At 36.8% G+C, this 27,809-nt stretch overlaps 1 protein-coding gene across 2 annotated transcripts in view; it reads right to left on the bottom strand.

The window, feature by feature from the left end:
- SLC49A4 (solute carrier family 49 member 4) overlaps positions 1–27,809 on the bottom strand; it is a 78,666-nt gene that overhangs the window by 4,684 nt on the left and 46,173 nt on the right. Inside the window, exons 6-8 of one of the 2 annotated variants that reach the window (XM_003991709.6) lie at positions 21,789–21,856; positions 18,557–18,684; positions 4,480–4,662 (exon numbers count right to left, since the gene is read on the bottom strand). In XM_003991709.6, coding sequence (XP_003991758.2) covers positions 4,480–4,662; positions 18,557–18,684; positions 21,789–21,856 — 379 coding nt within the window. Of the gene's footprint in view, positions 1–4,479; positions 4,663–10,940; positions 11,333–18,556; positions 18,685–21,788; positions 21,857–27,809 lie in introns of those variants that run through there. The other variant, XM_045037024.1, reaches the window with a different exon arrangement.

Genomic DNA, 27,809 nt, shown 5'->3' with positions numbered 1-27,809 from the left:
AACGTTTAGTTCATTTAGCCAAAACCTGCTGCAAAGCTTCTAGAACAACAGCAACAAAAAATAGCAAACAATACAAACTTCAGAACAAGCTACAAACTATCAAGTAGAACATGAGAATATATTTCAAAGCATATAAAGAACCTAAGAGCACCCTCAGACTGATTTTGTCAAATTGAAGTTATTAGAATAAAGCTTCATTGCACTATCTGAAATAACTCACTGAGATTCTCAAGGCAAACATTATACGAAGCAACTCAGTTTTATAAATATGCTTATATTAGGGAGCAAGTAACAGTTTTTGGCTTCTTTTTTTTCTTTTCTTTTCTTTTTTTTTGAAAGTGACCTTGAAAACCCCAAGACAGAAAAACTCTAAAAAACTTCTGACACTGTTCCAGGTATGCCCAAATAGAATAAAAACAGGACATGGGAGACCCTGTGGCCCAGGGCTCCAAAGAAGCCAGTGCCACTGGCATAGAAACTGGTATGACATCATCCATCGTCAATGATGGCAATGGCCATGATCTGCAAACAAATCACCAATGGAGGCTTTCTTGTTTGGCAAGCCATTCTAATGTGGTCATTTTGGGGCTAGTCTGTATAGCCCTGGAAAATTATATCTGACACAGTCACCCACTAAGTAGCACATTGTGGGGAAATAAAATGCTAGTCAGAAAGTTTAGTACTTCTTCAAGGAGTGACCTACGAAACCAGAGATCTTCATGATGATTAAAATACAGGCCTTCCAATCACATAACTGACGGAAGTGAGTCCTGACATGTAACTAACTTCTGGGTGAGTTTTTCAAGTTTTAACGTGACTGAATTATGGCATTTGAATGCTGGCTGTAATGGAAGGGACTTCCATTCATCCTATGAAATGTTTGGGGTACTGGCTGGGGAACTGAAAGTTATTTTTAGGAGATAACTTTGCAGAAGTTGTAATGTATGTATCCTCAAACCTCAGAGATAACTTTGCAGACTTGTAATGTATGTATCCTCAAACCTCAGTTGTGAGGCATGTGAACTCCTGCTACAGGACTTTTGGGGCGAGATCAACTAGTCATACATGAAAGAGCCTCAACAAAGTCTTCATGGTTCTAGTAACCTTAGCCTTAGAGAGATGTGGGCATATTTGTATGCATTTATTACACACACTAACAAATAAACATGTAAAAGGCATTTTTTTTAATGTTCATTTTTGAGAGAGGGAGAGAGAGTGAGCAGGGAGGGGCAGAGAGAGAGAGGGAAACAGAATCCCAAGCAGTGCGCTATTAGCGCAGAGCCCAACACGGGACTGAAACTCACGGACCATGAGATGGTGACCTGAGCCAAAACCAAGTCAGACGCTTAACCGACTGCGCCATCCAGGCACCCCTAGAAAACAGAAGCCTAGGGGTGCCTGAATGGCTCAGTCTCTCTCTCTCTCTTTCTCGCCCCCAACCTGCTCACTCTCTCTCTCTCAAAATAAATAAACTTAAAAAAAAAAAAAAAGAAGCCTAGATATTTAAATTATTACCAGCAAACAGCAAATTATCTAGAAGGACACAAAACAAACATTTGGTGAGTGCCAGTAATGCCCTGGCCTAGGGCTCTTTCACACATACCTTCTCATTAACTCTCTAAAATATCAAAATGAACTGAGATTTTCTTTTTTCCTGAAAATCATCTTGCCGGATTAAAATTAATAATTAAAGTTTCATTTTTCATAATAATCATGGAGATTAGGCAGAAACCTTTAACACCCACACAAGAGATGTATACAAACATGTGACCAGAAACCAAGCAAAAAGAGGGAAGTTTTTTTCCCCAGCTAGATAAATCCTTGATCACATCAATGAGATAGGAATTAGCAGAAACGTTGCTAAGTGTTTCTTCTGCCACCTATGCCAAAGAAACAAAAACATCTGCTTGTACCTGGTCACTAGGAATCTGCAAAATGGGGGGTGAACGCCAACTGATGTCAGTTCTAGTACCCTTGCGCCAGACTCCAGTCTCTGTTGAACAAGTTGAAAGCTGCAGCTGGACCAGCAGAGTGACACAGACTCTCTACTGGCCAAGCAAGATGGTCAGGGGTACACTGGGCTCTTCCATAGTCAGTGTAAGGGTAGTCTCTGCCTTAACTGATGAATAAACGTGTGTTATGTTTTAGAGACCACATGCAAGAGGTTTCTTGGAGGATAACATTATCGGGCTTCTACTGTTGTCGTTTTTTTCAACGTTTATTTATTTTTGGGACAGAGAGAGACAGCGCATGAACGGGGGAGGGGCAGACAGAGAGGGAGACACAGAATCGGAAACAGGCTCCAGGCTCTAAGCCATCAGCCCAGAGCCCGACGCGGGGCTCGAACTCACGGACTGCGAGATCGTGACCTGGCTGAAGTCGGACGCTTAACCGACTGCGCCACCCAGGTGCCCCTGTGGTCGTTTTTATATACTGGGAGGACAAAACTTATTCCCATCAGACAGAAAAAAAACACGCTCTACCAGGCTGCAGGGACCACTTAGCAGAGCTGTGTCCATGGGCTGGAAAATTGTTTCTATCACCTGAAGGGGCAACATAGCCATCTCTCATACTTTACCATGCAAAAAGAGAGGCATTAAGCCTCTTAATTTCAACTGTGACAAACTGAAGTGGATTAAAGCTGATGTGTAATAATTGTTTATTCTATTTGGAATTGTTTGTTCTGTTTAGAAAACACATTGGAGGGAAAGACCTTATTCTAACACCTCCTGATGGCATTTTCCCTAATGGAAACACATGTTTTCAAGAGGACTGTCAACAGGAGTCTGGCTTCATCAGTCTCTCTCTCCTTCATAAGAGAAACTGACCTCACATCAAGTGTAGGAAAGTTAAAACCTACTTCGCCTGCATTACTGATTGGTGGAAATGATCTAGTTTGTTGTTAATCATATATATTAAGAAATTAACATATCATTTGGATGCTTTTTGCTGTTAGGTGAAAATGCTATGTTAAAGGTTGTCTAAAACCCAGGCCAGATTCTGTTTCATCAGCTTTGAAAGTTTCAAAAATGTATTTTCCAGTCAAGGTGGTTATTGTGGCTATTATTTCAATTATAAGACTGTCAGGAAGTTTCCTATAAAATATTAGGCCTCTTGGATTGTTACACTTTAGAGCATGTGTTACATTTGAATCTTAAAATTAGATTCTTCCATGTAAAAATTATCCAAATTTACTGGTATTTGATGAGCAGTTAAGAGAAAAGCAATGAGGAAAAAAAGGTAGTAATAACAGATCGCTTATGATGAGGAAATAAAATAGGATACAAGCCTAGTAGAAATTAATAAAAATTTACATTCAAGAATCACAAGTATAAATCCTTAACATGCAAGAAAAAAATACTAGATAATTATGCTCAAATGTTTCAAAACAGCAAGACAGATTTTGGACAGAGAAGAATGAGTATCAGAGAAAACCAAACAACTGTGCAAAACGGAGTCACTACAAACCCATGGATCCCAACCTCAGGTGGTCTGCCTTCAGTGTGCCCAGCAACTTTCCAGCTGTCCCTGCGGTGTCTCCTCCCATCCCTCCAAGGTTATTTTAATGTTCCATTCTCTCCTTAAGCCCTGTCTCCACTATCTTCCCACCAGCTCTTGACAGACAACTGGCTTCTAAGCAGAAGCTGGTGCCATCAAGAAGGAGCTCCTTCAACAATCGCCCTGGGAAGCGTGTCTGCCTCTGTGGCCGCCCGCACTGCTTCCTCTCCTAACTCCTTTTGTCCAAGTCTAACTTCTTCACTTGATTCAGGACCCCATCCCTTCCTCTCTTGTAAGGGCCTCCCTTTTCTTCAAAGGCGTACCCCCTGGGTTCTCACTTCAACCTTCTTTTCACTCTATATCTGTGCTGACCAATTCACTAGCCACTAGCTATGTGTAGCTATTTAAATTTCAACTTACATTAATTAAAATAAAATGGTAAAAAGTCCAATCCCTTACTTGCACTAGCTGAGTGTGGCTAGTAGTACTGTACTAGACAGTAAAGAACACTGCCAGCCTCCTAAAAAGTTTCACTGGAGAGTGCTGTTCCTTATATTCTACCCACTCCTTGGGTGACTTCTCATTCATCTCTAAGGATTGACACTACAAATCTACCTCTGACTTTAACTTGTACCTTATGTTAAGACAGTAGATTCTAAGTATCTTTTAAAAAGCAATATACCAGTGGTTCTCAACAAGAACCAGTATAGTAGAATCACTTGGTGGGTTTTTAAAAAAATAAATACAGGGCCCCAGTCCAGGTTAATTAAACCAGAAACTCTAGGGAGTGAGGGTGCATTACATTAGTCTAGGATGCATTTCAAGAAAAACAAAATGGAGGATCTTTTTTTTAGGCACCTGAAAGCTTTGTCAAAGTAATTTGCTTTGGTGAGAATTCTCCATATAAATTCCCTATACACCAGTGCCACAAACCTCTCTCGTAACACATTTAGATAGTAAATAAAAAGTCAAATTTCTTACCTGTGTGATAAAATGTGAGAAAAAATAAAAGTACTCCCATGAACATATTACTTAAAAAAGTGACAACTCCACAAGTAATTCCTTCTGGAACTGGGTAGACAGTCTCCACAAAAAGCTCAAAAAATATAGGTATACTGCTATTCAAGAACACTCCCAGGAGAATGCAGGAGGCATATAATGTCACTAAAATGAAAACACAAACATTTTAGTTTCATGGTAGCAACAGTGAGTCATATCAGATAGATCTTCTGGGTATTCTCTTTCAGAAGTATCAACGCTGGAATTTCATATCTTTTCAATGGTAGTTGATAAAGTTTGACAAAGCATCACATATCTGTCAGCTCTTTGCTCAGGTTTTGTGGAGTAGATAGGAGAAGGTTTTGTTGCCAGATGACCATCAGGATTTGCTTTATCATTTTGGTTTGGATTACTTCAAAGCACAGAAGTGATTTCACCACTATAATCATTTCACCACTATAATATATAATTAAAAGGGTTCTTCTCCCTCAGTCACACTCCTGGCAGACAGAGGTTTAGATAAAATACAGCAACTTAATTTGAAATCTAAACTCATTCTATAATTTTAAAGAAAACTTAAAATCTAAGAATAAATGTAAGAAACATTAAGTGTTCCTAAAAATTACATATTTAAAAGGACTGGTTAGTAATCATCTTCAAATACAAAATAAAAATATTCAGTATGTAACTCCTGGAGAAATGCTAAAAATATAACTAGTCTTCAGTTTTGGAATTTTGTGTTTTTGGAATTTTGAATTTTATGTCAACAGTTTTTAAAAAATACATAACTTTCTATATGTTAACCAGAATTTAAATAAAAATTTAGAGAAAAAATTAAAAATATGTAACTTTTTAGGAAGATAGAAAAAAAACTTCACCCAGAAATGTATAATAAATAGTGGTTAGGATCCCAGGTTAGCAATAAAAAGCCCATTAACCCTATTCTGTAGTGAAATCTTTGATCTTTGAATAAGGGCATTATTCTTATTCTTAGAAAAATGTCTAGGGAAATGCACCCCACTCCAAGGAATTTTTTCATAGCTACAAATGCTCATTATTTTAAATTTGAAGGTGAAAAAAGAACCAATGGGGTAAAAATGATATCCTATAGAACACATCCCTTTTGGACTAGTAAGTATATCATACCCACAGATAATAATGAGTAGAATTCATTCTAAGCCTAAAGTTAGCAGGAAAATACATTTTATTTTAAGAATTCTGAAGATCTAATTGGCTTTATTAAATGATTCATAACTGGGCAGCATCCCATCCAGCAAGTAGAGGGGAACTTTGGGGAAAATATTTTATTTTTTCTGGGAAAATATTTTGAATATTTGTTAAGGAAAAATTCTATTTTGAAAATATTTATTTATTTATTTTGAGAGAAGGAGTGTGCCAGCAGGGGAGGGGCAGAGAGAGGGGGAGAGAACCCAAGCAGTCTCCACGATGTTAGCACAGAGCCCAATGTGGGGCTTGATCCTATAGCCTGTGAGACTGTGACCTGAGCTGAGATTAAGAGTCAGACATCTAACCAACTGAGCCACCCAGATGCCCTGGAAAAAAAAATTTCTGTATAGGAACCTCAACTTCCATTTCCTCCTCTAATTACACTAGCCTTTCAGGATTATAAAATATTTAGTCATTCTTTTTTTTTTTTTTTATTTTTTTTTCAACGTTTATTTTTTTGGGGGACAGAGAGAGACAGAGCATGAACGGGGGAGGGGCAGAGAGAGAGGGAGACACAGAATCGGAAACAGGCTCCAGGCTCTGAGCCATCAGCCCAGAGCCTGACGCGGGCTTGAACTCACAGACTGCGAGATCGTGACCTGGCTGAAGTCGGACGTTTAACCGACTGTGCCACCCAGGCGCCCCAATATTTAGTCATTCTAATAACACAAATAGTTGGTGATTATACTGATTTTCTTTGACTAGGAGGCACATATGAAAAGAGAGAACAAAAGGATGACTGTGAATAAAGAACATACTACTGGCTAAAGCAGTGACCAAATTTTCACAGAATTAAACGGGAAGCATCTGATAGTTAAAATAAATACCACTTAAAATATGAAGTAACTTTCAAGATTCTTTTTTTTTTAATGTTTATTTATTTTTGAGACAGAGAGAGACAGAGCATGAATAAGGGAGGGTCAGAGAGAGAGGGAGACACAGAATCTAAAGCAGGCTCCAGTCTCTGAGCTGTCAGCACAGAGCCCGACACGGGGCTCGAACTCACGGACTGTGAGATCAAGACCTGAGCCGAAGTCCACCGCCTAACCAACTGAGCCACCCAGGCGCCCCTCAAGATTCTTAAAAACAAAACCCCTCATGCTCACTATATATTTGCTAGACACATATCACATAAACAAATCAACACATTCCTCTTTTCATGTGACTCATTAGTGGGACATTTGGAAATGTAGGGATGGAATGTCATCGGTAGCTTTTATAGCATATTCTATCTACAAAACACTCTATAATAATTTATCAGCCAGTCAGTGGTAATCAGAGCAGAGATGGCTATCGACCCAAACACAGATGAGTCTAAGAGTTCAAAATAAGAGAATATTGAAATAAATGCCAGGAAGAATCAATCTCTTAAGAACCAGGAAGTGCTACTTCTAAAGATTCACAAACTACTAATAGAATCAGCTGTTTCTAGGAAACACGTTTGGAAATAATCCTTTTGACATTTTTATGTCTGAAATATACCCTTACATGTAGTTTGTAATCAGGCAAGTGAAAATGAAAAATTACCACAATATGTATATAATAGAACAATTGCATGTTGTAAAAGAAAGAAAGAATGATAATGTAATGATAAGGATATACAAAAAGAGGACTATCACTATGAAGTCTTGAAAAGAGAGGTTTGGTTTTATCGATTTTTATCAAGCATGGTACAAAAAAAAAAAAAATAAGACACACACACACAGAATTTCTCAGAGAAGCAGAGCTTGGTGAAGCAGGGGGCCCCATCTGAAAACTCAAGATCATCCAACTCCCTTGGTTTCATTTCATGTTCATTAAGAATCTTATGATTTTGGTTTCCTAGGTATCTGAATTCTGGAAAGGGAAGAGGAAATCTTTATCACTGGAAATATTAGACTTCTATTATAATTAAACATTGTTGATAGAACTGTAAATAGTTCATCTTCTGATGGTAATTTGAAAATGCTTTTCAAAATAAATAATGCACTTACTCTTTGACCCAACAATTCCACTTCTAGGTATTTATTCTATAGCTATGCAGGTACAAGATTATGGAGAACACTCATTGCAATATTGTTTGTAGTACAAAAAGATTATTAAATAAGCTAAGTGTCCACCGATAGGGGGTTGGTTGTTTAAAAATGTATCAAACATCAAAGGTGTATTATGCAACTATTAAAAATGGAAGTAACTCTGTCTATACTGATATTAATGATATCTAAGGTACGTAAGTGAAAAAGGTGAAGAGTGTTATCTTTTTAAAAAGAACACACGCACTGCTGTTTGTAAATTTACAGAATTCTCTGGGCAAATACCTAAGAAACTGACATACAAGGTTGCCTCTAAAGAGAAAAACTGGAGGCCACAGGAGGGTAGACATGTTTCATTTTATACCTTTTTCCTATTATGTGAATTTGAATTATTTACTTTGTGCGTATCTTAGCTATTTAAAAACAAAAGAACTGGGGGCGCCTGGGTGGCTCAGTCGGTTGAGCGTCCGACTTCAGCTCAGGTCACGATCTCACGGTTTGTGAGTTCGAGCCCCATGTCAGGCTCTGGGCTGGGGGCTCAGAGCCTGGAGCCTGTTTCAGATTCTGTGTCTCCCTCTCTCTCTGCCCCTCCCCCATTCATGCTCTGTCTCTCTCTGTCTCAAAAATAAACAAACATTAAAAAAAAATTAAAAAAAAAAGAACTGTATTGTAAACTAACGAAATAGCAGCTGATCCAACCTGCCCCCCCATATAAGTTTCTTAGCTCACTGATTCAGAAATGGCTATCACTGAGTGGCAAGACCCTTAGACCTAATGTCTACACTAGGGAGCCACGTAACTCAGCCCTTGTGCAGGATCCTTGACACAAATATTCTCACTTCATTTTATAAGAATTCCTATTACATGTAGGATAGACGAGCTGAGATGTATAATATAACTTCAGAGGCCAGTAATCAAAAAGCCAAGTATTTTCAGGGTGCCTGGTGGCTCAGTCGGCTAAGCATCCAACTTCAGCTCAGGTCATGATCTCATGGTTCCTAAGTTCGAGCCCTGTGTCGGTCTCTGTGCTGACAGCTCAGAGCCTGGAGCCTGCTTCCGATTCTGTGTCTCCCTCTCTCTCTGCCCCTCCCCCGCTCACGCTCTCTCTCCCTCTCAAAAATAAAATAAACATTAAAAAATTAAAGAAAAAGCAAGTATTTTCCTTTAATTCTCTCACTCTTGGGGTTTGCTTCTTCTATTATATAAAAATGATGACCAAGAGGTTGTTTTACACTGGATGGATGTGCTGAAATCACTTGTTATTGCATAAAGGATCAAAATAGTTTACATAGGAAAGGGTTAAATTAAGATCATTCATAATCAAAGTGGGGAAAAGTAGCTGTGTCAGGACTGAATTCATATACTCCCCAGTGCTCTGGGACATGCACAAAGTAGAAGCCGATTTGAATTTGACTTTCATTTGAGTTTTTAGTTTACAGTCTGATACAGTATCTTTATACACTGGTTTGTCTGATCCAGTGGGTGAATGTCATCTACGAAAAGTCAGGCAGACAAGATAATTTCCTGCTTGTCAGAGAGGGCTCAAACTACATAATTGTTAAGTATTTCTATGACTTTTTATGATACTAAAATTATAATAAACTGCCTTTCAATTAAAAAGTCAAGGTAATTTGGCAGAACAAATACAATGCTGATGCAGAGTTTTTTCAAAGAAGTTAATAAAATTTCACAGGCCCACAATTCAAACTGCAAAAAACAAAGTCCTGTGCAACACAGAATACAGTTACAATGGATGTATTTCAAGAACACAAATTGGATCATAACCCTGAAACTACTACCTCCCCCACTCGTACTCCCAATGGCAAACCAAGTCAGTTAACCTTAGGGACAAGGTTAACCTTGTCAGTTAACCTTAGGGACATAAAACTACGTATAAATACATTTTTAGTAACCCAAACACTCAAACCTTAGGTGTCATAAAATAAATCACAAAATTTCAGGTAAGAACTATTCCCATTCAACATTTAATGAGATTCTTTTTTTCATTATTATTATGTTTATTTATTTTTGAGAGAGAGAGATAGAGTACGAGCAGGGGAGGGGCAGAGAGAGAGAGGAAGACACAGAATCCGAAGTAAGCTTCAGGCTCTGAGCTGTCAGCACAGAGCCTGACGTGGGGTTTGAACTCACGAACAGTAAGATTATGACCTGAGCCAAAGTCGGATGCTTAACTGACTAAGCCACCCAGGTGCCCCAACCATTTAATGAGATTCTTAAGATATCATTAATAACAAAACAATTTTCAATCTTGGGTTTACATAATTTTTAAGGCATTTTTTTTTATTTTTTTTCCAACATTTATTTATTTTTGGGACAGAGAGAGACAGAGCATGAATGGGCGAGGGGCAGAGAGAGAGGGAGACACAGAATCGGAAACAGGCTCCAGGCTCTGAGCCATCAGCCCAGAGCCCAACGCGGGGCTCGAACTCACGGACCACGAGATCGTGACCTGGCTGAAGTCGGACGCTTAACCGACTGCGCCACCCAGGTGCCCCAATTTTTAAGGCATTTTTAAAGCTGTTTTCAAATATATTATATTTGATCACCTTATCGACCCTTTGAAGCAGGTAAAGCATTTTACAGATGACGTGACGAAAGTTCTGGAAGTCAAAATGACTTATTTGGAAACAATGTAAATTAGCTTTGCTAAAAATAATATAATTAAGGTGTACAGAATCTAGCATGAAGCCACTGTGTCAGACTGAAAAACAAAACAAAACAAAACAAAAACCCCCAAAACCCCAAACAAGACTTGGTATTTCTTTTATTCAATCGTATTCACACAAAAAGCATGCTTCCCCAGTCTGTGTTCAGCACTAAAAGCTCGAAGTGACTGAACATAAATAAGCTAGATGACAAAATAAAAAACCCAAAAAGTTACAAAGAAGATGAACCTTAATCATGATACATGTAAATGGGTTCAAAAATTATTGTTTAGGTATTTAATAGGGAAAACATAAGCCTTTTTTCAAAACCATTTAACAGGCACCTATTTTTTGTAAGCCACTATGTTGCAACAATAAATAGGACACGCTGTATCCTCAAATGACTCCTAACCTAAAGGAATATGATCGACAGCTATTGGCTTAGTAGCCATTTATATGCACAGTGTGAAGAAAATAATTATACTTCATTCTTTTTTCTTAAAAAAAAAAAAAAAAAAGCTATGTCTAACCATGAGAAGCAATAGCCCCCACTATCAGGTGCTGAGTACGCAGGAAAAGTGGGCTGAAATCTATTAGCAATAGGTTTTAAGGAAAACCCTGACAAAGTATGGTAGGTTTAGAAGAGACTGATTGTGGTGGTCAGTGCTGGGAATCCATGTTTGATGAGGGCAGCTTGTGAGAACTGGTGGATGCTTAGATTAAGGCTAAAGCCAGACAAGACAGGTACAATGTTTTGAGGGTGTCAGTGGAAGAGGGAGGGAGCTGACCTGCCCTGTGGGCTGTGTTGCTCCAAATCAGCTCTCTCCATAGGAGGAAGAATTTCCCAGGACCCAGAGCTGATAAACAATGGGACAGGGAATGGCTTCCTCATCCAGGCGGGATTCCAGTTGCAGTCAGATGGGCATATCTCTGGATTGTAAGCAAAGAGACTCACTTATTGAATGATAAGTTATACCAGATGATAACTGAGGTTCATTTAAGCAGATCAATAACAAATAAATTTAGGTAGAGAGCCTAACTAAAACTAAAACTTTCATAGTTGCTTCTCAGTAGATATGAATAATACAGAATTTCTTTCCAGTTTTATTAGGAAATATTATAAATAAGAAATAAGATTATGAAATAAATACAATAAATTTTTATCATGAAAATTTTTAAAGATTAGAATCAAGAAATTTCCCTAAAGAGTTGGCTTATTAATGTACTTTATTGGATAAATTTTATGATTATGCATACTGACTAAATTTTATTTTATGATAAAGTTAGGAAAGCTACCTGGGAATTATTAGATTAAACCTTTATTAAAAATATTTCTACAATCTAAATTAACCTTGATATTGCATTTGAAAATACTCCTTCAGGAAATAAAGACACATGTGTAAAGAGAAACAGTAAACATTCACAATATGTTTGTTCATGGGTTTTAGGTGTGTTGAATATACGGGATACACACATACATATGTACACACACACTGATATAACATTTCTATATTGTTGAGCTGTGCCTCTCTTCTCAGCCTCAGATTTTCTTCCTAAAAATGATTGTTGTGGCCTTCATGATCTGCCACTGATTAAAACATGCAGTCCATGAAACCGTGGTTTCAAAAAAGTATAGGGCATATTTTGCTGCAATATTCATTAATAGTAATGACTTTATTTATGTTATTATTTTATTTGTGTCCCTTGTTTAGCCTCTTTGTTGGCATAGGTTAGTCCTATAAAGGCTGACAGTTATGTTTAGAGTCTCTTACGGTGGAAGGCAAAGTAGTTATCTTGCAGAAATGAAGCACAACTAATAACCCTTTGAAATAGTGGGCCCAGGGTAGAGATTGGTTGTACTATATCAGGTAGTACAGGTATAGGTTTATCAGCAACTTTTAAGTTCCCAAAGAACTACTTACGGTTCTATAGAAGGCAATGCACAGTTGCATCACGGAACACTGATCACCTGGTCAAGCCCTCTATCTTTCAGAAACAGAGTCTGTTTACAGACTCATTTCTCTTCTTGCAAATCTCCATGGATAAACATTATATTATCTTGCTCAATAGGTCTATCAGCATATCATGGCTCTTACATTTAAGATTTTTCACAAATCCATTTTCTTCCTTTAATCCACCTTCTGTTTTTTCCTTCTTGATCACAGAGTCATGAACATGAGTAACAGTCACTTCTAGTTCATAAAGTTGGAAAGAATAATTAAGTCACTTACCTACCTTTCCTTAAAATCCCTAATTTCCTTAAAAGTGTGCATATTATAATCATGCTCATCATCCCTTTCTGAATTTTCTCATTTCCCCTCCATTTTGGGGTAAATGTATGTTTTTATTTCTTTGCATGCTGTTAAAGTGGGACATAATTATCTTAATAAAAGCAAGATACATGAAAATATATTAAGAGGATCACTCTCCAGCCTATACATGTCACATGCCTTTCAATACAACCGAGTATATTTTCTTTCTTCAAATACCATTTGAAGTCAGCTTGTAGTCACCTATCATTGTCAAGGGGCTCGTGTCAAGCTTATCTTTCCCCCTTACTCCCCACTCACTATCTATGTCTGACTTCGCCACTGAGGCCTTCCAGTAACTTGAATTAGATAAAGAACCTCCCAAGGCCACTTCTGCTAAAACTCAAATTATATTGTTTCAGTAAACTCAACACCAAAGTGCTAACATTTTTCAAAATGCCGTTTTCAAAGCATTTATCTGTTCAGTGAAAAATGACTGTGTGAGTTGTGGCAAACGGGGCTAGATGTCTACTTTTCAGATAAGGTGAAATGCATTTTCATAACTTTGTATATAGAATAAGCTTCAAGATTTTGAAACTCACATTATCTAGTCATGAATTTATTTATTTGCCCTGTTGAAGATACTTCAATTAATAAACATATAACACAATTATAAATACTGAGTCTCCTTAAGGAAATAAAAGCATACTGCTGATAGCTTCCAAGGGGATGTATATATGCAAGTACACGTATCAAAATGGTGCACTTTTATGGGGCACCTCGGTGGCTCAGTCAGTTAAGCCACCAACTCTTGATTTTGGCTCAGGTCGTGATCCCAGGGTTCTGAGATTGAGCCCCACATCAAGCTCTGCGCTGACAGTGTGGAGCCTGCTTGGGATTGTCTTTCTCCTTTTCTCTCTGCCTCTTCCCCACCTTTCGATTGCTCTCTCTCTCACCACATAAATAAATAAACATTAAAAAAAAAGTGCACCTTTAGATAGAATGGAATGATTCAGTTTTTCTTCTATAGAGATGGCAACAATAGTATCAAGATCAGTGGACCACAAAATATTGCAACAGAAGGTTTTAGCAGTAACAGCACTTTTAAACATGGCTTAAACAAAATTAACTAGCTTTTAATTTGTTAAGTCAGTAATTACAATCAATGCATATATTTTCACACTTTTCATGTAGAGTCCTCTGTTATTTAAAAGTAACAAAAGGAATACTAAATTTACTGGAAATGGTAAAAAGACTAGATATTTTCCACATTAAAAATAGAATAATGACTCTGGTAAAAAAGAAATACGAATTTGCCATTACTGGCTTTAAATATCAGTCTAAAGGTCTAGATGTGTCTATAATTAGATTTTGTAGTAAGTTCCCTTTCATGAAACCTCTTTTACTTAGAAGGAATTAGGTCAGATTTTTACAAAGGCAGTAAGAGTATCTGTGACAGATTTATTCAAATTCTCCATTGTTCCACTAAAATGTGCCCTTTTGCCTTTCTGCAGCTAGTGCTGAATAACAAAGAGTGGCCACAGTTGCTATTATTTGCAAAAAGTCATATCTACTGAGATTCAAAATGCAGGTGGGGTGCCTGGTTGGCTCAGTAGGTTAAGTGTCCAACTCTTGATTCTGGCTCAGGTCATGATAAGTGTGATATCGAGCCCCACATGGGGCTCCACAGTGACAGTATGGAGCCTACTTGGGATTCTCTATCTCTGCCCCTCCCCACTCTCTCAAAATAAATAAATAAACTTAAAAAAAATGGAGGTAATGTACACTTCATTCATTCACTCACTCATTCACTCATTAGTCAGGATCTAGTGCTAGGTAGTGGGTTGGGAGTTGGGTGTCAGAATTTATAAGGCACGAGTCTATGCTCCAGATTTTGTGATTGGTAGGGGAGATAAGACACACATTCAAGTAACTATTAAATGGTATCAGGAAAGAAAAAAAATCCCACTATGATCATTCAGAGAAGGACTGAAAAGTCTAGGTTTCAACAGTGTGCTTTTAATTTAAAAACACATCTTTCAGGAGTTTCTTTCAGGAGTTTCTAAGTGACATTCAAAAACTCACTTGCAATTGAAAACAACAGTAGAATTTATAAATTCAGTTGTTAAGATGGCCACACAAACTCAACCTTTGATTTAATTTAGAATTCTGCTTTCCTTTCTGTCCAACATAATTGTTTTCAAGGACAGATGGGAAAACCACAGTCCTGACCAAGGTCAATAATGTCAATTTTCCCTTAAGATTTAAAAAGATGTATAGTTTTCAAATATATACTTTCTTTTTTCTGATTATAAAAGTAAAAAAATGCTCATTATTACAAATCTAGACAAAAAAGAAGGCAATAAAAGAAACATTCTTACTGCCACCACCCAGAGATAAAACTGTTAATTCATCATGTTAAACAGAAAACACATAAAATTTAATGAATGCAATATCTTATAATGACTATTCTACACTTAATTCAAGGGAAAAACGTGTTCATTATGTACTCACAACTTTGTTCTTAAAAAATCTAACAGATACATACAAAAATCTGAGTGTAATGTTATATGAGGAGTTGTAAACTAAAACTATTCTACCGGAATGTTGTGCAATTGCTAAATTATGAAATTATACCAGAATAAAATAAAACAAAAAATTCTGGCCCAAAATACTTGCCAAAATTGCTCAAAAACCTAATGTAGGTATGTTAGTATAAAAAAAGTGCACGGTATCCAAAACTTATTACTCTGGACAACTGGGCTTTATAGGCAAAGCAATAAAAATTAAAGTTAAGGATACCTGGCAGGATGGTACAAAACAGAGATTTCCAAACCTTCCTTTGCAGCACCCTTAGTGCCTTAGTAATTTTTTCATGGTGCCCCAAGGCCAAAAGAAATAGCTAACAATTCTGTTAATTACATAGTTAGGTCCAAACAATTTAACATATATTATATATATGTTAATATATATAATTTAACTAATCAGTTGACCTTAAATATATATATATCTCAAATAACCACAATTGCTTACTAATATATATATATTATAATATATATATTATAATATATATAATATATATAATATATATTATAATATATATGAGATATATATTATATATAATATATATAATATATATAATATATATATTTGAGATATACATATATATATCTCAAATAACCACAATTGCTTACTAATGAGATGCGTGCATCTGATGGGCAATGCATGCCTTCTCAAATCTTGGGATCAACTCTTACAATCAGATCGACACCCTCATTTCCTGGTCCTGATTTTTGTGCAGCACTTGCTTTTTATCACAGCAGCTGCAGAAAACCTAACTTCGCAGAGATGTGATGTCATCGAAAAGAATGTAGTAGGATCTAATGATGAAACTGGGAACTCTCTTGAACTAGAGGTTCACAAAGTGTCTGACAGATGTGGAATATCTCTGTGTTTCCTTCAGAAATTTAGGGGGTATAGCTCAGGGGTAGAGCATTTGACTGCAGAAATTTAAAATAACCCACGTTGCCTTTTGAGTTTGCTGTGGAACTCCAGGGAAGCTGGCCTGGTGTAGTTTGGTAGTCATGGATATAGGGCAACCTATAAAAGTGTCACTGTAGAAGTGGTAGGAACTCCAAAATAAAGGCTGTCTTTGGAGTGCCAGGGTGGCTCAGTCCATTAAGCAAGCATCTGACTCTCTATCTCAGCACAGGTCTTGATTGCAGGGTTGTGAGTTCAAAGCCTGTCTTTGAAGAATTTGATACCTTTGATATATAAATTGCTGGTCCTTTTATAACAGAGCACTGAAATCCAAATTGGGATACTATGACATATTATTTTATAGACCATGAGGGCTCTGTTATTGTTTTTTCCTTTTTAAAATTTTTTTGAAGTTTATTTATTTTAAGAGACAGAGAGAGTTGAGTGGGGGAAGGGCAGAGAGAGAGGGAGAGACAGAATCCCAAGCAGGCTCTGTGCTAGTGCACAGAGTCCAATATGGGGCCCGAACTCATGAACAGTGAGATCATAACTTGAGAGGAAACCAGGAGTCAGACACTTAACCGACTGAACCACGAAGGCACCCCCACTTCTTTTTTCTTTTTTTTTTTTAATAAAAGATTGCTCAAGATGCAGATTTTTTATTCCATTTGTAAGTGATAGTCACCTACTGGATTATGTGTTTATTATGGGATTATTTGCTATAAAGGTAGAATATAGGATTCTTTGTTACAAAGTAGGCTATAAAATTGTAGGATTTTTGCTGTAATAAGCACTTGTATGGGTAAGAGTTAACAAGAGTCTGAAGTGGCTCTATTGGGGCCTGTTGACCAATGGCATGTGTATTTCATGGGGACTCCCATTAGAGAAAGGTTCCTTTTGTCCGTATACAATTAAGGCTGCAGATGGAATTAAGGTTACTAATCAGTTGACCTTAAAATTGAGAGCTTATCCTGAATTATCTGGGTGGGTTTAGTATAATCACAGGGATCCTTAAAAGTAGAGAAAAGAGCAGAGGATTAGACCTCAGAGGAAGATGTGACTTGGAAGAAAGGTGCGGGTAGTGCTGTGTGAGAAGGACTTGACCCATGGCAGGCTTTAAAGATGGAGGAAGGGAATCCAGGAATCTGGGTGGCCTCTGGAAGTCAGAAAAGGCAAGATAGTGTATTCTTCCCTTGTCTAGAGTTTGTCCACACTTTGACTTTAGCCTAGTGAGACCCACATTGGACTTCTAACTTACAGAAATGTAAGACAATAAAGTGGTGTTGTTTTAAGCCACTGTATTTGTGATAACTTGTTATAGTGGCCATGGTAAACTAATATAGACCCCCAAATGACAGTATTGATAACAACACAATAGCGGGGCACCTGGGTGGCTCAGTTGGTTGAGTATTTGGCTCTCAGTTTCAGCTCAGGTCATAATCCCAGGGTCATGGGATCAAGCCCCAAGTCGGGTTCTGCGCTGAGCATGGAGCCTAAGATTCATTCCTCCTTCTCCCTCCCTCTCTCTCTCTCTCTCTCTCTCTCTCTCTCCTAACCATCCCTGCCCCCCCAACCCCTCTCCCCTGATCATGCTCTCTCTAAAATAAAACAAGACAAAAAAATGCAATAGCAACTATAAATATTTCAGGTCAGGGGCACCTGGGTGGCTCAGTCAGTTAAGTATCCAACTTCGGCTCAGGTCATGATCTCAGGGTCCATAAGTTCGAGCCCCTCATTGGGCTCTGTGCTGACAGCTCAGAGCCTGGAGCCTGCTTTGGATTCTGTGTCTCCCTCTCTCTCTGACCCTCCTTCCCCATTCATGCTCTGCCTCTCTCTGTCTCAAAAATAAATAAACATTAAAAAAAAAAATTAAATTATCTCAGGTCAATTAGATGAGCTGAATAAGCTGTCTGTAATATACTTCCTAAAGGTATTTTCTAGTAAGTTTTGTTTTGTATTGATAGTGTAAGAAGACTGAATAACCTATAGGTGTAGAAAGAATTTTACTGGTATGTACTTCAAACATCATAGCTTTTTGCCTCTGTTCATTTTCCTTACTGCTTAATGATGTAATGGCTATAAAGAAGATAAAAATTTCTGTATTATGCTCTGATATGAATTTTAAAAGAATATAGGCTTTTCCATGCTATATGAGTTTAGGCTAAGGATTACATTTCTTTTCCATGTGAAAATACCAATGAAAGTATTTTTAGTTATTCTTGGACTCTTTTTAGATGGGAAGATAGTCTGATGTCTGGACGTGGGAGACCTTTTTGTATATTTATTAGTTTTAGAATTTTTATAGTTTTATAGTAATTATTATATTTCCGTTATATCTCTAACAAGGAAAATTCCTACTGTCTGGGTTTATATATTTTTGTGATCTGAAAATATCTATTCAAAGTTCAAAATAGTCTGTGTTCACCTGTGGTTAAAGGCAGGTGTGTGATGCTGTTCAAACAGGTCAGGGTGAACCACGTGGATGACAGTGTAGCCCCAGAAAACAGGAGGAGAAGAATTAGTTTCAGCATACCCCTGATAAAATCTGCAAACCTGAAAAGAAACAATGTTCTATTATAATTCTACTTGGATTTTTAAAATACTGTTTAAATCAATGACACACTTTCATTAAGCAATAATTTCTTGAAAAAATTTCTAGGAGTTCTTTTTAAAGCAAGTAAAAAAAACCTTTTTTAACTAGCACATTTTGCATATATCGTGGCAAATATTTTTTTCTCTTACAAAACATACAAAATGTGCTCTCTGTTCAAGGTCTGTAACTTACAGGATGGATTCTGTGTTTTTTAAATGATACTTTTACTTTCTTTATATATTTCTATAATTTCCAAACATCCTATAATGAGCATTATATTATTCTAGTTTTAGAAAACAAGCTAACTTGCTGACATCAACTTGCAAACATGGCTCTCCCAAAATTCAAACTCAGAGAATCCAAATGCTTACCCACAGAGCCACCAGGGTCCTAATATGATCTGGTCTGTGCCTCCACTCTCCCTCTGCCTTACTATTCTCCAGTTGGACAGCCGTGTTTTTGTTTCTCATACAAGCTAGGGTTGTTTCCCATAGCAATATGTACCTTTGGTATTTGTCCTGTTTGCCAGGAATGCTGGGACCCTCATTCTTCATGTGACTTTCTCTAGCTTACTCCAGTCATTCAGGTCTCAGTTCAATAAAGCTCTCCCTGCTCATGAAAGAAGCCCTCACCATCCCATCTCCACACTCTATTTTCTTCACAGCATTGATCTCTATTGGCATTTCTTTTGTTTTTGCATTTACTTTTTGTCTTCCCTATTAGTAAGCTCCAGGAGAGCAAGAATATAGCTCTGGAGTAATGACTACTGTCCTACAAAGGTTGTGGCTAATGTTTCAGGGCATTTTAAGTTCTCAAAATTTCTGCTTTTTTATGAATTAACATGAAATTAAAAGGCAAATGGTAGAGATGCTTATTGTTTAGTTATGACCCACAACTTTTCCATTTGCCAATTAGCTTTTCCTCATCTGCTAATTTGTACAGGCACAATCCTCTGGCTGTGCCTCCATGCAACGTACTCAGGCCTTCAGAATTGTTCCTGCTGCAGAAAAACTGATCTCATCCCAAATATAACATTTACTGTGTTTTTCTACTTTGAAGTTTTAAAATTGATTTTAATTTTTATTGTAATTATATTACTGTCCTTCTTAATATTTTCAATACTATCTTTTGTGCTTATTTGACATGATAAGGTTAATCATGTTTGTAAGCATTGCCTGGACTAAAATAGCTTTCTGTGACAGCTGATGCCATCTTTTGGTGGAAAACATGGATGCATCTTTGCCCAGTGACTTATGTTTGTTCTCAACTATTAAAGTTTACCAGCAGAAAATTCTTTTGTACTCTGAAAACGTTCCACAGCTTCATAGAAATTTCCCTCAAGAAACTCCAAAAACAGTTTTCATGCCCACCAAACACTTTTTTGATTTATGTTTTGGTATGCTGCAAGAACATACTTGTCTGATAGGCAGATGGCAAAGTATGAGAGAATAAAATAGTTTTATGGTATAATCAGAACTGAATAAAGTTGAACAGTGAGAGAGCTGACAGGGCCAGGTCACATAAGAATAAACTGACCACTGTCATTTGCTATTTATGTAGACCTAGTCCTTTCAAATGGGCTAATACCATCAAAATTATTACACCTGGTAGTGGCCTTTAGCAACATAATTACAAAAAAAATCACCCAAACACTAATGTGTATAAGGAGATTCTGTTCTAGGGATCCCCAAAATGGTGTTATGAACATAATTTTAAAAATTGATTCTAGGCCTAGGAGATAGCTATAATTGACTTCAATCCAGAGTAAGGGTCGTATCTTTTAGATCTTGCATTTCAATGAATTAAAAACAGAAATGTCCTCAGTCTCATTTTTCCCTCTAGCTCTATTTCTATATAGATAAAATTAAGGGTTTACAGAAAGAAAATAAAGCAAAAGGTACATGTGAGATGTCATTTCTGATATACAATAGTTCCTTCCTCTTTGACCTATCTAGTGCTCAGAATAGGATTTGGGAAATGATGATTCACTATAATTGGCTTGGATATTTAATTAGAAAAATTAGATATGATTCTGTCAAATGTGACAAGTCAATATATTTCAGTATTTGTGTAGTGGTTTCCTACAAATGCTATCTTCCTATTCCTCTTCTTTAGCTTTTAGATTTTATTCTTTTATTTCCCTAACTTATAAAAACCTCAGGGCGATTTAGAAATCAGTGTCAGTTTATTCTTTCATTATCCCAGGAACACTATGCAAACTGTAAGGTCTAGATATATTATCCTGTGCCAATTATGTTTAAGTATTTAGAAATTGAGGTGATTTACATATCTTATTTGATCTCCCCAAATATGTAATTAGATTCTTCTCTTTCTGGTAAAGTTGATTGCCTAATTTTGTTTTTGATTAAACAGGGTAAACAATTTGGGAAGTGAATAACTCATCTCTTTGGAAACACCAAGAATAGTTTTATAGGCAGTCACCTGGATGAGTGACATTTCTGTTCTTTCTTTCTTTTTTTTTTTTTTTTTTAAGAAAAAATAAGACATTTTCCTTCCTCTGATTCCTTCTAAAAATGTGTTGTCATAATGGGTTACGATCAAAGGGAGTTTGATGACTGGAAGTCTTTATGGACACTTTTCATCAAAATGGGATATAGGGATGTACCTGCCAAAAAAGACCAAAAATAAATATCTGCTAATCAGATACTCCCTTTTCATGTAAAGTTCTAAAGATGTTCTTACAAATGATTCTTTTCAATTCTTTTCTATTCTCGATAAATAATCAATTTTCCTTTATTACTGTATTACCTTTCTTTGGGCTCCATTTGTAGCTTCTGTTCTCCAATAATATGGAGACAGGCAGCTTAATTACACTGGAAACACATTTCTATCCTCTGGAAACAGCTGAAGACAGACTACTCCTGAGAATGTTTCTTGCAGCAGCAAATTCTTACTGCATGTGAATTTTCTTGTAGCCTGAACAAGTGCCCTTTTCTGACTTTTGCCTGTTTTATTTTCCCCTGAATTTTAACACTTATCAAAAGGAGCCATTTTTTTGTTTTTGGTTTGGCCCACCCACATGTTTAACGTAAAATATTCTTACCTTGCCATTGCTATTCCAACAACACAGCCTCCAACTATGGACCAAAATCCAATCCAGCCAGCATCTACCTGCGGAGAAAGTGGCAGACACATTTAATATAAGACTATCATGTTGCAATCTAGAAGGCAAGAAATAAAGATCCTCTGTCATCAATATGTAAATATATTTATATATTATATATACACATATAATTCAAATATAATCAACAGCTAAATGGCAACAAATGTAGAAAATGAATAAAACGAAAGGATTCACGTGTGACTAATTAATACAACTTATCTAAGTAAATATATCCTTATTTAAGTTTTTATTGGAACATTTAAATCCAAAAAATAATCAGCATCACAAACAGGAAAAGGACAGAAGATGGTCAGTGACTTCAAGAAGCTTAAATATAGGCAATATACAGGTCACTACTAGGAAATAATTAAGTGCTAAAACATCTGGCAACAATTAAAGATGCATCAAGAGGTCACAGAAGACAGAGAGAGTGAGAGCAAGAGCAATGTGGAATGGAGCATGTAGGGAGACCACTGAAAGAGAACTGGAGCTGGGTTTCAAATACAGAGCTCACTCCACTCTTGGGAAAACATTTCCAACCCTGCCATTTACTAGCTTTGTGACCCTGGATGGATTATGTCTTCTTATCTATAAAATGAACTAAAAGAGATAATCTGTGCATAGACTTATAGATCAGTGGTCAGCAAACAGGAAGTACTATCTATGTGTTATTACTATCTGTTATTACTACCTGATGATGCTTCTCCATCTAGCTAATGTCTTAACTCTTTCCTCACCTCATGGCCAAACTTTCTCAGAGAAATCTACAAATGCTGCCTAGATTTACCCATCATTCATGTATCTTTAACTGCTGCTATTACTTGGCTTCTATCCAAATTCATACCGTAGGTCTCCGTTTCCTCATTATTAAAATAAGGATAACGAGATTTTTATTTTTTTGAGACTTAAATAACCTAATATGTGTAAAATGTTCAATACATGTTAGAGGTTACCACTGGAATTCCATTTGTCCCTAACGATATCAGTGCATTTTGCCTCCTTGTTCCCTCTCCACGGTCACCATGCTTGCTTATTACCTTAGTTCTTACTTCTGGACTGCTATAATAGCTTCTTAAATGGTCTCCACAACCTGTTCTGCCCAGTATTGCCAGAATAATTATCCTAACTACCCCACTTTCCTGCTCAGAAATAGTTACAAGCTTTCACTGTGGCTACAGGGTCAAGTCCAAGCTTGACCTGGCACTGAGAGATGCCCAACTAACTTCTACCTTTTATTATTTTCCCAGTTGTATTTTTCATTATACCTGTTTACCAAAATATGTGATCTTCTACCTGGACACTTAGCTGGATTATATGTCCCAGCTCCCATTCAATTACATATGACTAGGTGACTAAGTTCCTAATGAAGTGGGCAGAATTAAGGTGTGCCACCTGTAGGGTAGAATCTGGAGGACAGCTGTATGCCTCCTCCATGCTTTCTTTCCCTTTTTGACAGCTGGATTCTGAATGTAGTCACCCGCCTAACTGATGCATACAACAACAAGGTCTTAGAAGATAAGACTGTCGGGGGCACCTGGGTGGCTCAGTCGGTTAAGCGGCTGACTTCGGCTCGGGTCATGATCTCGCGGTCCGTGAGTTCGAGCCCCGTGTCGGGCTCTGTGCTGACAGCTCAGAGCCTGGAGCCTGTTTCAGATTCTGTGTCTCCCTCTCTGACCCTCCCCTGTTCATGCTCTGTCTCTCCCTGTCTCAAAAATAAATAAAACGTTAAAAAAAAAAATTAAAAAAAAAAAGAAGATAAGACCGTTGCAAAGTGGAAAGAAGCAACCTAGGTCTCTAAATCAGTGTGAGGAAGTTATCCAAACTGTGCACAATTGTCCTAGGTTATTATGCAAACTGTCCTAGATTGCTATGTAAATGAGAAATAAATTTCTTAAGCCTCAGGATTCTGGGATTCTACTTCTCATAGCAGCTTAGCCTACTCTAAGTAATACAATTACTTAACAGTGTTTGGTGCCAGAGCAAAGATAAGTACTCTCTGGAGAAAGAGAACAGCCTGAAGCTTAATTTATCTCTACATTTTTTTTTTTTCATATCATTGGCATTTGGGGCAAGAGAATTCTCTGTTCTGCAGAACTGCCCGTCTCATTGCAGAGCATTTAACATCCATTGTCTAAGGCCCACTTAATGCCATTGGGCCTCCCAAACATTTCCATCTATCCCCTTGCTGAGTGGGGCTCTGTGTTAGGCTAAGAACCACTGTGCATCTGACTGTACTAATCCCGGTCCTTTTAGGTAAGGCTTTTTGCTTTACTGCTTCCTTTGTTCATGACATTTGCTTTAGTTAATAACATTCTACCCACTAATTAATTAAAATTTTTTTCTTTAATTTTTTTTTTTTTTTGCTTTCATTTAATTTTAAATTTCATTTCATTTAATACCTGGTGTAATTCTTGGTCTCTCTACTTCTCAGAGTTTATACAGACAGAGATACTTGAAAGGGCTTCTCAGGATTTATAATGTGAAGCATAAGATCTGCAAAATCAGAATCATTCAAATGGGTGCTACACTTTTCTTTCTTTGGAATTGAGCATGCCTGGAACACCTGACATCCAGAAAAATAAGTTAGAAAACTAAAGGAAGACTTTCTTCTTCTGGTGAAGGTACACTAGGTAATCTGGATTGATATTCTGGTTGAAAACTAGAAAATCCAGGGGAAAATCTATCTGATGGCATCAGAGGGCCCAGAAGGTAGTCCAGAATTATGGAACCATGATGTAAAATGGGAAGGAAACCCAGAAAGATAAGCCTGGTTTCCTTTGGGGTACCTGATTTCAGAAAAGGTAGCTAAGGGGCTGACAGTTATCAATAGCCTGCTGACTTAGGAAAGAAAAAACTGTGAGTGTGGGGCCTGTTGTGGTGTGGGTGGCCTTATAAAAACCCGAGCCTTTAGATGGTAACTTTGAAAGGCTGTATCTAAGAGTACTGTGCACTGGAAATAGAACAGTATTCTGTGGGACAGAAGCCCAGCTTTAAATTATCTCAATTCTTGAAGCTGGATTAAATGATCCTTACACTCCTGTAGAGAAAACATAAGTTGTTTCTGAGGTTAAATAACATCACCTTGAAGCTTAAATGATCTCTATAACTTTTCATATACTATGTCTGGCACTCAGTCAAAAATAAAGGAACACATAAGGAGATAAAAAAACATAAATGAATACCACAAATAAAAAAAGACCCACAGGGGATCCAGATCAAGGAATGATGAGATTTTAAGCAACTATTTTTAATAATTTGAAAAAGTAAAAGATCAAGCACTTTACAGACACTTGGAAACCACACAAAAAAAATCAAATAAAAACTTTGTAACTTAAAAATATAATAACTGAAATTAACAACTCATAGATGTGTTTAACAGAATATTAGAGCTGAAAACTGAAATAGTGAGTTGAAGGAAGGCTAGATAAAACATCCAGCCTGAAGGAGAGAAAGGCAGAAGCATAGACAATTCAGAAAAGAGAGTAAGAGACATAGGAAATAGAGTGTGAAGGTTTAACATAAGGAAATTAGAGAAAATAAAGCTTAAGGGATACTGGCTAAGAATTTTCAGACACTGGGGTGCCTGGGTGGCTCAGTTGGTTAGGTGTCTGACTCTTGATTTTGGCTCAGGTCATGATCTCATGGTTCATGAGTTTGAGTCCCGCATTGGGCTCTGTGCTGACAGCATGGAGCCTGCCTGGGATTCTCCCCCTCCCTCTCTATCCCTCCCCTGCTTGCTCTCTCTCTCTCTCTCTCTCTCTCTCTCTCTCTCTCTCAAAAAATAAACTAAAAAAATAAAGAAAGAAAGAATTTTCCGACACTGATGGCAGACATCAAGTTATAGGTTCAAGAAGTCCTACAAACCTCAAGAACAATAAATTTCAAAGTCACCACCTAGTTATACCATAGTAAAACTGCTGAAACCAAAGACAAAGAAAAAACCTTAAATGCAACAAACTTTTAAACTTAAAAGCTGACTTCTTGGAAGCCAGAAGAAAATGGGATTATTTTCAAAGAACCAAAAGACAATAAAATGCCAATCAAGAATTCTATCTCCATGAAAATAATCCTCAAAAATGAAGGTGAAATGAAGACATTTTCAGGCAAAAATAAAGAACAAACCCGCAACAAGAGAATTTGTCATAAGCAGACCTGCACAAAAACCAAACCACATGCTCACTAAACGGTGCTTTTTAGACAGAAGAAAAGTGATCACAGGTGGAAAACTGTAGATAAAGAGATGAAGAGCAACAAAATGGGCAAATATGAAGGTGAATCTAATTAAATACTGACTATATAAGCAATAATAATAATGTTTTGTGCAGTGTAAAACATGATGATAATAGCACAAAAGATTGTAGAGGGTTAAATAATGTTGAAAGGTTCTATGGATCTTGGGCTGTCTTGGAAGAGGTGAAAGTTGTAATTTATAATAGGTGTTGATAAATCACAAGAGCATTCTGTACTTTCTAGGGTAACCACTAAATAATAAAAGAGATTATAACTATCAAGCTTATAAAAGAGGAAGGCAGAATAGTGAAAATTACTTAACCCAGAAGAAAGTAAGAAAGTAGAAAAAAAGATAGACTGAAAAAAATGAAACCAATAAGATGATAGATCCCGACCCAAATTTATCAATAATTATATTAAGTGTAAACGGACTAAATACTCTAAAACACAAGGATTATCAGACTGGCTTAAAGAAAAAAAAGGACATGCTGCTTATAAGAGGTATACGTAAAGAAAGTCTGAAAGTAATGTAAAAAGATACACCATGCGAACACTAGTCAAGAGAAAGCTGGTATAATGTATAAGTTTTAAGGCAAAAGCATCACTAGAAATAAATAATACTTCATATGGATGGAAGGTTCAATTCACTGGTCAGATATTATAATTCTAGATTTATGTGCACCTAATTACATCGTCTTACAATAATAACACCATACCCAAGAATTATAGAATACAGTTGACCAAATACTGGGTGAACAAATTTGAAACTACTGAAAATACAGATCACATTTATGCAATTTAGTTAGGAATTAAAAAAAAAAAAAGAACGAGAGAATCTTCAAGAGTTTATACATTAAGAAAATGTTCTAAGTAACCCATGGTTCAAAGAAGAAATCACTATGGAAACTAGAAAACATTTGAAATTGAAAAATAATGAAAATCCTACTTAGCAAAACTTATGGAATGACGATAAAGCTATATTTAAAAGGAAATACATAGCTTTAAAATGCACACATTAAAAAGAAAAGCTGAAAACCAAAGATCTAAGCATTTATATCAAAAAATTAGAGGGGCGCCTGGATGGCTCAGTCAGTTAAGTGTCCGACTTCGGCTCAGGTGATGATCCCACGGTTTGTGGGTTTGAGCCCTGTGTTGGGCTCTGTGCTGACAGCCTAGAGCCTGCAGCCTGCTTCAGATTCTGTGTCTCCCTCTCTCTCTGCCCTTCCCCTGCTTACTCTCTCTTTGTCTCTCTCTAAAATAAATAAAAACATTTTTAAAAATTTAAAAAGAAAGTTAGAATAAGGAGAGCAAAGTACCTTCCCTCAAAAAAAAAAAAACAACAAAAACGAACAGAATAGAAAAATATAAAGATACAAAATCAGAAGCTGATAAAATAGAAAAGGATTCATTAAAGAGACACTGGTGAAATTACTAAAGGGAAAAATGAGAGAGAAGATACATAATCAGTATCTAGAATGACACATTGACTTATCTTGGAGACCTAACGAAATCATAAGATGATACTATGAAGAACTTCTTACCAATAAATTTGAAAAATGAGATGACATGAACAAATTCTAAAAAAGTACAATTTATTAAAATTGATGTAAGAATACATGGGAAATCTGAGTAATGTTATAACTACTGAATAAACTGAACCCATATTAAAAACCCTTTTACAAGAAGGCTAGCTGTTTCATCAGTGAATTCTACCAAATATTTAGGGAAAAA

This window comes from Felis catus, chromosome C2, assembly GCF_018350175.1.
Source record: "Felis catus isolate Fca126 chromosome C2, F.catus_Fca126_mat1.0, whole genome shotgun sequence".
Classification (NCBI taxonomy): Eukaryota; Metazoa; Chordata; class Mammalia; order Carnivora; family Felidae; genus Felis; species Felis catus.
The sequence above is the reverse complement of the archived record's forward strand: the minus strand, read 5'-3'. Positions and strand labels throughout refer to the sequence as shown.